This window comes from Rhopilema esculentum, chromosome 8, assembly GCF_057945365.1.
Source record: "Rhopilema esculentum isolate cy_ngs chromosome 8, ASM5794536v1, whole genome shotgun sequence".
Taxonomy (NCBI): domain Eukaryota; kingdom Metazoa; phylum Cnidaria; class Scyphozoa; order Rhizostomeae; family Rhizostomatidae; genus Rhopilema; species Rhopilema esculentum.
In genome coordinates this window covers 9,202,636-9,213,789 of record NC_142822.1, presented here as the reverse complement: position 1 = coordinate 9,213,789, position 11,154 = coordinate 9,202,636, and the positions used below count along the sequence as shown (strand labels likewise).

Here is an 11,154-nt window from a genome sequence, read left to right as displayed (position 1 = left end):
GTTTACCAAAGAGTATTTTCAAGGCCAAGCTCCATGCTGTCAAGTAGTAAACAAACCATCGATTTTGTGATAAAATGAATCAAAACGTGAAGTTGTTGAGTGTAGAAGAAATTGGGTCTATTGGCAATCAGCTACGGAAGATTTCAGAATCTATTGGTCTCGAAACGTACCCATTCAAGGTTATTTTTGAGAATTGCTTCTCAGCATTTTGTTCATGTTGTGTGTGTACATTCACATATAGGCCTTTTCCCACCTGTACTGTAGAGATAACGTTCGTTGTCAAGCATGCTATTTCCACATATCCTTAATCAATCAGTGTTTTTATATTTACGCAGAATAACTTTTGTGTAGTCTTCTGTTTTCCTACAAGCTCTAGAACCTGCACGACGTCATCATCACCGTATTTTCACCGATGTAATACTATGACAGCAATTAATGACAGCAACAGAACAGCTTCCCGCCCCGCGCAAGTTTAACTGTTACAGTAAAAACTGCTATAGGCTTAAGTGCAAGGCTTGTGAGCTTGTTTTAAGAATTTAGCTTTCTGAAAGCAATTTCACATTCATTGTTTTTACAAGGCAATAAATGCAAGAATTTTGTATCTGGCACTTACAGACACATCATAAATTTGAAAAAAACGTTTAAAGCATTCTGAACTCCTCCTTGCAAACCAGAGACCTCAGTGAAAATAACTGGCCAAAATGTCAGATTGCTAGACAACAGTATTTTTTCTCTTTCTTTACTAAAATAATTTTGTATATCTTTGTTTTCTGTATAGGTTGGCTGGTATAATGAAGCTGTAAGTAATTCTTTTCACCTCAACTATCATCCAGATACTGTTGCCTTTGTGGTGCTCAGTGTTCCAGCCATGTTTGAAAAGTGCCTCATTCCATTCATCAAAGATGACAAATATGACTGCTTAAGTGCCCAGGATCCCCTTGATCAGTGCATGAGAGATGTTTTTCAGAACATTATTAAAAACTTTCCAGATTGCAATGTAACTTGCATACATGATTATGAGGTCAACCCAAACAGAAGGCCTAAAATTCTGGTGCAAACAGCAGGTCATGTTTCAGCTGCTGCATATTATTATAGACAGGAGGAATTAGAAAAGCAACCTTCAGGACAAAAATTGTATGGGGTTTCTATTCATCCCAAATATGGAGGCTGGTTTGCTTTTAGAGGAATATTGATATTTGAAAATGTAGCCTGTCCAGATTTGATCAAAACATTGCCAGAAGATGTTGTAAAAACTGATGAACAGAAATTGGAACTTCTGAAGAAATTCAATTTCTCATGGAAGGATTGGTCATATCGAGATGTTATAGAGCCAGCCTCAAAGTACTCTGAGGAGCAAAGGTTGTTCTTTATGACTCCTCCATCTGAAAGAAAGTCCCTTATGGAAACAATGAAAGAAAGCAAATAGGAAATTCATAAGACGTAATGTCTGGCAACTTGTCAGGTTTAGGCTTTTTATCTTTGCTACTTAATACAGGATGCAAACAAGGTGTTGGGCTGTGGTATAGTGCTAGCTGGTTAAATTTTACTTTTTGCCATCATCCTTTTTACAAGAGTTCCTTGTTCTTTCCATAGTCTGACCCCCCATGACAAGTGTTAAGCATATGTTTGAACATCTGTTTTTAGTTTCCATTTTAAAGCTGCATACATCATCTAAGATTCAAAACTTTGAATTCCATCTCAGCACAAATTTATCTGCCATATGGCATGGAAAACCAATTTGCCATTTCCAATGGATAAAAGGCCACCCACAAATGACCTGGTAGTTTAAAGCATTCAAAAATAGGCATCTCATTGTGCACCTTTAATGTAAAGATTGGCAGTTAGCTAAACCTTCTTTTGTGGATAAAACCAGCCATTCAATGGACTATCTTTATGCCAGATAACTGCTCTTTTCCAAGAAGGTGTACCATCTACCACATACAGCCCTGGCAACTGTTGCTTCTTGCAGCCAATTAAGTGCAAAAATGAAGTAAAAGAAAGAAACTATATAGTGATTAAGCTCATTAAAAAGAATTTTCAAAAGCTATACTGAATAACTGTTGTTGAGGATTCATCCAATAATGTAGCTTTCTACATGGCAATTACAACCTGGCATCTTGAAAATTTTGAATTGTAAATTGTAAATTCTTTTATCTGTGAAAGACAACAAAAGCAAAATGTTTGTGCAACTCTTTTTGTCGTTTGTAAATAAAACGCTTGCTTTAAAACTTTCAATAATGACCTTAATTTTTCATGCATATCATTCATACACGCTGTATTTTCATGCAGCCTTTTAATATTTTTGACCACATTTTCTTAAATTGATAGTAGTTAATTATAGCTATTAGTTTTTGCTAGTAATTAATACCCACATAGCTGACTTTGTTTTATAATCAGTTACAATTTTACATGTACAGCATGTTTTGAAGTAGAAATTGCTGATAAAGTACTCTTCATTCTTTTAATTCTCTTTGAGGAATAACCCATTGCAACTTATTGATAGAAGAAGAATATAACTTTACCTTGGTCCACGCATGTAAAAAGACCTGGCATGACAACAATTAAATAATTTAAAACATTATTTTTATTGTAAGTTTGGTCTGCTATAGGCAACTTCAGGCAGTTTCTGACATTTAAAAATTGTTTGAACCTTTTTTGATCAAGAGGTCATAGAAATATGGAGAAAATGATAGAAAAGTCATAAAAATTTGCTTGTAAATTACGACAGCTAACTTCAATGGTTCTTGACTGATAGGGCACTCTAGCTCCCTTGCCACTCCTTTTCATAAGGGAAGGGGGAACTCAGCCTATAGGACCGCTTGTTGATATTGATTGATCTCATCAAAAACATCTTTTCTTGTGAAGAGTTCCCGTTTTGATGATCTTTTTTTACGTTGCAGAAAACTTCGTAAGATACGTTGTTACGTGAATACGAAGACAACGGTAAGTGTAAATGACAAGAACGCAAAGGAGGAAATTTAACGGTTCGACAATGGTCCCTACAAGGCCGCTGTCCCCTTCTCCGGTGTCTTTAATGAAACCTTTTATTGAAAGACAAATGACATAATTTACCGACAAAACCGACAATTAACGAAAAACAAGGGGGCACTTGCCCCCTCCCACACCACCACAATTTCCGCCACTGCTATTGGTTATAGAGTTCCTCGAGGCTCCGCAGATTCTTCTCAATTCATTGGCTATCTGTGATCCTGACATCCACTCAGGGCCATCGAGAGGCAGCTCGGGCCCAGGGGTGATTCACAACATTGGACCCTCTTAAAAAAATTTCCCTTGGCCGTGCCCTTCAGTCTCTCGGGAGCAAAGGAAATGCCCGTTTAAAGAACAATTGTTGAAAAAGTTTTTTAAGGATTTTTACAAGAATGTGCAAACACATTTTACATGAATGAAGGATATGTGGACATTCTCTGCGATAAACTTACAGGCTTTGAATGATTACGTTTAAGTAGCTGAAATACTACCTTTTCTGCATTGTAAATAGATCTTGTCATTTTATTACGGGTCCTATCGGAGCACTGGCCCCGGATCTTTTGCCCCTCCTAACCCCTCCCTCTCGACGCCCCTGCATCTACAGACTTTGTTTGCTTTTCACAATTAGCCTCGCGAATAAAACGACTGGATTTGTAAACAACTTTAAAGCATTTGATTTTAAAATTTTCTTGAGGTGTTTTCTCGGAGACGTCTAAAAATCTCACTATCCAAAGACATATTGTTTTTCAGTCGTTTAAGTTTTTAGTGATATCATAATATGGCGACTGAAGACGTTTAATATTGTCCCATGAACTGAAAACCGCCTATCGGAATCGAAATTTAATTCAAGGGACAAGCTAGGGGACGATAGATGTAGCCCTTGGGAAAACTTGGAGGCGATGTTCTTTTGTACGAGCCCGATAGCTAATATATTTTCATCCATTTTTGCATTTAGTTTATAGACAATATTTTGGCAAAAAATGTGGCACAATATTCGGCAAATATATCACACAGATTCCAATGCATTTTAACTTTTAGAATTTCTCTCTGGGGAAATCTGGGCAATTTCAATTAAGATAAAGTCCTACGATCACAACAGGAATCGTGCACAACCCGCCTATTCCCCATCCAAAATTGGGGTGTCTAATTTTGACTCACTTATTGATGGTACTTCTGATCAGTGCTCTGTTTGATCTCTCTGGCGCTTCAGTGACTGGAACTCGCTATCTTCATGCAAACGATACTTTTTAGATAACTTCTCTCAAACAGCATCTAACCCTTCCATATTTTGTGGTGCATTTCGTCAGCATTCAAGCAAAGTAGAGACCTTCATCGCTCCAAAGCTTATAACCAGAAAAGCCAAGACTTCAACGCAGGGAACCTATCGAGATGCCACAACAGCAGCCTTTATGCTTGATCAAACCAACCATATCCTGTGTTGGACTGGTCTCTTTTTCCAAACCTAAATCTCATTGTCCGATTGCCAAGGCTGTATCTAAAATCTAAATGACCTTCTCCATAGTTAAAACCTTAAAAAACTCTATTTCATCGGACCTTACCTTAAAGTGGACTTATTTCCTACTAAATTTTCATACTACTTCATGAATGATGAAAAAAACAAATAAGCTTCTGCTTCTGTTTCCCTTCTTCTGTCTCTTATGGGTGCAAATAAATTCTTTGCAGGCAAAGTATACCTGCAATATCCCTGTGATATGATCACATGGTATAACCATTTCCTTATTCTCCTGAACTTGCCTCAATCCTTAACAGACTTTTTCTCTCAATTTTGGAACTTTTGCACATCTTCTCTTATTTTGAAAAAAAAGAAGACGCCAAAAGTTTTATATTTGAGAATTTTTTAAATTTGACCACGAAAGCAGAAAGAACACAGTGAAATATCACCAAAGAGGTAACATCGGTTAATATGTTGCAAAATGACAAACATATGGTCCAAGTATTGCTAATGGATACAGTTGTTTTGAAGGTCAAAACTCGTATCACTAGGAAAGATGGATATTTTATTGGTAGCAGGGTGCATTTTGTAGAACAGTGGCTGAGATATAGTGCAGAAACAGCTACTTTGCTTTGAATGCGGCATATATGAAGGTGTTCTGAACAGGGACCGCGCACCAGTTTAAAAGAGGAGGGGCTGCCCGACAATTTTGTGATGCCACGCCCTTCCAGAACGTCGGAAGACGCCCTTTTTTGAATAAACTTGCTTATTTCTACTCAATTTTTATAAACAGGCTGGTTCAGAGAAGATATCAATAACTTTAAAAACAGATAAAATTAGCTTTAGGGTAATAAAACACCAAGCTAATCAAGTTAGAAAAATATATCATATCATTGAACAAAATGAAACACCTAGAAAAAGAACAAAAATCGACACGAAGAAAGCGACATGGAAACAGTATACAGGTTCATTCTGCATTTCTGTGCTATTTCAGACGTTTTTTGAAATTTTTGATAAATTTCAACACTGATCAAATTTCATTTCTTATTGAGATATGCTGAAATATCGGTTTTTGAATTTGATTTGTGGTTGAACTGGCAGCTGGAAAAGGTGGGGGCAAGAAGGATCAAAACAAAAACACCAGAGGAATTAAGAGACGAAATAATTACAACACTACAAGTCGTAAAGGTAAAAATCGCCAATCGCAAGGAGCCATCTCCAGCATTCTAAGTAGAAAGGACAGTGCATTCCTAAACGCAACGGTGAAGAAGGTGAATGAATTGCTGAAGGAAGAGCTGGAATCGAATTTAGTAACATAGGAAGTGATGGCCTGCACATTAAGCCAAGAGGTGTAAGAAAGTTACGAGTAATTTTACAAATTATCATCGATACTGCTAGGGGTTAATGGGCCTATCGGAACCAAGAGTAGACAATAAGATATAGATAATCGTTCAAGACGCAAAGGTTTGAGAATTGCGTCCTATAACATCATTTCTTTAAGGAAAAATAAAAATAAACAAAAAATAAAAATAAACGAGCAGAATTTTGACGTAGTTGGATTATACGAAACGAGACTTCCCACGAAACGAGGCTGGCGGAAAATCCCTAATTCGATAGTAAATCATGGTGAATATAAAGTCTATCGAAAGGACAGGAATGCTGCAGGTTGTGGGGTAGCAATATATGGGAGACCCTACATCATTCTCAGCGAGTTGACATTCGGATCTGGAAATTGTTTGCGTTGAAGTAATGACGAACAATGCAACAAAATTTATCATTCTTTGCTGGTACAAGGACCCAACAAATAATCTTGATACCAAGTCCTTCGATGCTTTTGAGGGATTTCCAAGTAAATAAGACGCAGAAGACAAGGAAGCGATAATAATTGAAGATACGAATTGTGATGTTATGTCTCGTAAAGATAGTAATAGAAAACGACTAAAATCTTTATACAGTATTCTCTCCAATTAACGGACACTCTAAAAGGCGGACATCTCTGATAAGCGGACAATTTTTTTCTCCGATCAAAGGATCTCTGGTCAAAGTCATATAAAAAAACTTTCTAAAAGGCGGACACTTCCAATTAGCGGACACCTTGCTCTTGCCCCAATGGTGTCCGCTAATTGGAGAGTATACTGTATGACCTATTTCACTTCAAACAACAAATCGACAGTATTATACTTTTATTGCTTCCAAGACGAATAGAGATGGCAAGACAATTGTTACAAAACGCCTCATTGACCATTTTGCAACAAATAGAGAAAAAAATAGTTTTGAGACCGATATTATCAAGTCAGTTTTGGTTGACCATTATTTATTAATCGGAACTAGGAAGGTTAATGCTTGGCGTATTTTACAAACGAGTGAAAAAATCATAGAGGCCAGATCGATGAATAAGTACAACAAAACTGAATTTTTATCAAGCTTGGCTTCTATAGAGTGGATGTAAGTATTCTTTGACCTAAATTTTAACTCAAATAGGATGACAGATGCTTTCCATGAAATATTTGAGACAACGTTACATTCCCATCCACCTATTAGAAAACGAAAAGTGCGTACAGAACAAACCCCGTGGCTCAATCCTAGCACAAAAGCATTAATGTGTGAGGGAGATAAAACAAAACAGTAAGCGCTGTTTTTAAGGCTGGCAGTCTGTGGGTCAAATACAAAAAACTGAGAAATAGTGTGACAAGGGCTATGCGAAAAGCAGTGAAGGATTATTATGTGAAACAGATTATTGAAAGCTAACACAACCCATTCAACATGTGGAAAGCCATAAACGTAGTTTTGGGAAAAACAACTAGGAGTACTTCAGCGCCACTGATAGAACATGAAGGCTGGCAAATAACAGATAAAGAAGAAATAGTCTCTGCTTTCAATGAACATTTTATTATTGCGGGCCACTACTTAGCTAGCAACATTGAAGTTAAATCCAAAGATGACCCCACTCAATATCTAAAAAACATAGAAAAACCTGCTAGGTTTATGTTCAAATTTGTCACAAAGCATTGGGTACTAACTGCACTGAAAGGGCTAAAAGAATCAAAGTCATCAGGACGGGACAAAATCCTTGCAAAAGTACTAAAAGATGCAGCAGAACTGATTTGCGTACCTCTTGCAACAATATTTAATGAATCGCTTTGGCGGGGGGTTTTCCCTGAAAAATGGAAATTAGCAAGAGTAACACCAATATTTAAATCAGGCAACAGTCTGAAATGAATAGCTATAGACCTATATCGGTTCTCTCCGGTGTCTCAAGGTTGTTTGAAAAAGTGGTCCAAGACCAATTTTTCGAATTCCTAACCGCAAACAATCTCTTGTCCAATAATCAATTTGCCTATCGCAAGCTACATTCAACGATTACTTCGTTAATTAATGCAACTGATACCTGTAACTGATAAGTCTGTTCCTTGACCCCCGTAAAGCCTTTGATACTATTAACCATGAAATACTGTTAACTAAATTAGGGAAATGTGGTACCATTCAAAATGAACTTTCATGGTTTACATCATATCTAACTGGCCGTAAACAATATAGCTACCTTGGGGGGAAAAACTCAAAGAAATAGGTCACTTGCGGCATACCACAAGGGTCGTGTTTGGGGCCTCTTCTATTCATTCTGTATACGAATGATTTTGAAATATCCATATCAACACTCTACCCCAATATGTATGCCGATGATACAAATATTTCCTCTAGCAGTGAAAATTATCTACAACTTCTAGAAGACCTGAAAATGGAATTAGAAAGAATCATGGACTGGCTAAGACAAAACAAACCAAGTCTCAACGTGGCTAAATGCGAATACATGTTTCTTGGTAATGATAAACAGCTAAGCAAAATCTTTGAAATAGGTAACATCAAAATTTACAAGGATGGAAATAAGAGGGCAAACAAGACAAAATATTTAGGTCTTACTATAAAGGAGAGTCTTTCCTGGAACCAACAATACAAGATAGAAAAAGGTAAACTGGGGGGAGGCCTCAGTTCTATCAGAAAACTTAGAGAAATACTGCCATAATCACAGTTGTGTCTACCCAGCACTAGTAGAAAGCCACCTGAGATATGGAAACCTGATATGGGGTCATTTGCCTGAAAAGAAACCTAGCGCATTGCAAATGATACAGAACAGGGCATTTTACCTTATTGAATCAGCCCCTATTAACGTCAGATACCAACCGCACGATTAAGTGTTGAGAAGGTTATGACATATGACAGGGACACAATGGTATGCAAAATTCTCAAGAAAATGTGCCCAGAAATTTTCAAGAGGAAGTTCATGAGGAGAACTCAGATCTCAAAATACGAAACTCGGAGAATAAACGATCTCCAAATACCTAAACTACGGCTGGAACTCTCAAAGAAAAGTTTTTCCTACGTCGGTGCGAGGGTCTGGAATGATATCCCGAATGACATAATAAATGTGGAATCTACTGACCTTTTTAAGCACAAAATGAAAACCTATCTCTTTGGCCAATAAAGTAAAATCGATACAGAAATATAAGATCCCTAGCATGACCTCCTGGTAGACCAGTTTAAAGTTTGTTAAAGTTTTTTTGTTTCAAATGTAACTAACTATATTTATTTCTTTTAGTGAATCTGTAACTGAAGGAGTATCATAAATAATATGAATATAAAAAGAGGAGTTTCTAAGGGAATTTTCTGAGACCTCCCTTTGCGACAATCTGTGTCACATTCACTAAACACAAATGTATATTAAAAATTTCGTGCTAACCAATCAACGATTAACCCTCAACCAATAATTTTTTACTTTTGAAAAAATGAATGAACCAAAATTTCACGGATAAAGAAAGGTTGCTAGACCCTCTCTCGCCAGTTCCATATTTTTGCCACCATTGTATGTGACCATTTTTGTGTATAGGAATCGGGCTAGTCACTCAACCGAACTTCCTTCCCCATAGGTAAATTACTTTCAGTTATATGTGAAAACATTTCTGTACTGCAGATGAATAAACTGTTTCTTGGAGTTCAGATTTTGTCGAGAATTATAACCACTTATTAAGTAAAGAAGAAAATCAGAATTGCCATCAATAATTGCTTGCCAAATTTTGCTATTCCATTGTTTTCCAGCATCCCTCGTAAGGCCTAACTTTGTCAATTTCCATTCAGTTGACATCAGAACATAATCCAACAGAGCATAAAAGGCAAAATCCGTAGCAAACTTCTGTTGCAAGACCGACTTTGCAGATTACTTATTTAAATCCGTCAAAAATACTCTCATTTTGTGAGAATGGTAGCGAATCAAAGACAAAAACACGCTGAACAAGAGTACTTAGGATCAGTTATTCTCGCTCTAGTTCTTGAATATTTAAACATCGTGAGCAACTTCAATTTCAATCTATTAAAACTACTTTAAATAATTAATTCATTTTCGGTTGTCATTTGCTTATTAATGAACAGAAGAAGGAAAAAAATCACGTTGAAAACACCAATTCAACTTACAGCCTAATTTTGAAAAATTCTTCAAACATTTTTGTACAAAACTTTGGCCCCCACATTCGGGTTAAGAGCAAGGATTTTAGTCAACCTGGAATTTTTCGTTATGTTATTGCTCACGGTATTGATTTTATGACGACATAAAGATAAAAAAATTTTAACTGATTTGGTCGTGATGATTTACGCGGTCAAATCCCTTACAAGTGTCAAACTTCATTTCTACGTAAAATCTAAATTACAAGCACAAACAATCTGAAAAGTTGTATCTGGCCAAAAAGGGCTTTGATAAGACCAAACCTGAGCTTAAAACAGTCGTACAATGAAGCTTGGGGGTAATTTCCAAACGTGGCCGTAAGTTGAATTGGTGTATTGAATGGAACTTCAGTCAAGTGTTTTGATTGTGAATCAACCAGCGTTGTGAATGCATTTGGGAGACCGGGTTGATAAGGGAAGGTCACTAGAGTTAGAGGGGGGAATCCGTGAATTCAAAATTGATAATGACATTAAACATATTTGTAAACAAGACACTGATATATTCATTATTTCATCTTGTGATCTTTACTTGTATTTCGACCATAATTTCATAAACAATTCACTTTGTGATATTGTTGTTATTTCAGGTTTTTAAATTGTTTATAAAAAACAACTTTGTTATTTCTGTAGATACATGGCATTAATCAGCGTTCAGATAAGGCCGGTTCAAACCGTTAAATGTTTCCTACTGCAAAACATCCAAATAAGAGGACAATAATTGAAATATGATAAATTAACGTTTTCATTAAAAGAATTCGCTTAGATTTGTCCATATACGAAGCAATCCTGGATAGAGCGTTCACCTTTTCCCCAGCTTCTTTACAAAAAACTTATATGTTCTTCTAATCTAAGTTGATGGTCTAGTGTTACTCCCAAAATTTTGAAATTCTTTCTCTCTATTATAGTAAAACCCCATATTTTTATTTTAGATTCCTCTATACTGGGTCGGTTGCCTTTAAAAGTTATAAGCTTGCTTTATTACCTTTGAGCACCAAAAAGTTTTCGCAAAACCATTTAGACATGGAAATGCCTGCAAAAAAACTAACAAATTGCCTAATCTCAGTTTTCTCTTCAGATTCCTACATTTTAATGGCTAAAGATCGATATTCCGAGACGGGTCATGGCGAATTTTTAGATGTCAAGCGATTCGTGACGTCATAAAGCAAAGATAATTCAACGAAAAAAACTAATACATCTTATAATAATTGTTTTACAACAACGTT

At 36.4% G+C, this 11,154-nt stretch overlaps 1 protein-coding gene across 1 annotated transcript; it reads left to right on the top strand.

Annotated features, from left to right (window-relative positions):
* On the top strand, positions 1 to 10,735 carry LOC135694549 (cyanocobalamin reductase / alkylcobalamin dealkylase). The gene is made up of 2 exons (XM_065213346.2): positions 1 to 179; positions 779 to 10,735. Exons 1-2 carry the CDS (start codon positions 75 to 77, stop codon positions 1,424 to 1,426), a joined length of 753 nt encoding a protein of 250 aa, XP_065069418.2. The 5' UTR covers positions 1 to 74; the 3' UTR covers positions 1,427 to 10,735.
* Positions 10,736 to 11,154: the final 419 nt, after the last annotated feature.

Coding starts and splice junctions, on each gene's coding strand:
- LOC135694549 (XM_065213346.2), top strand. CDS start 75: ATGAATCAAAACGTGAAGTTGTTGAGTGTAGAAGAAATTGGGTCTATT. Junction 180..778: donor TCGAAACGTACCCATTCAAG/GTTATTTTTGAG, acceptor TTTTCTGTATAG/GTTGGCTGGTATAATGAAGC.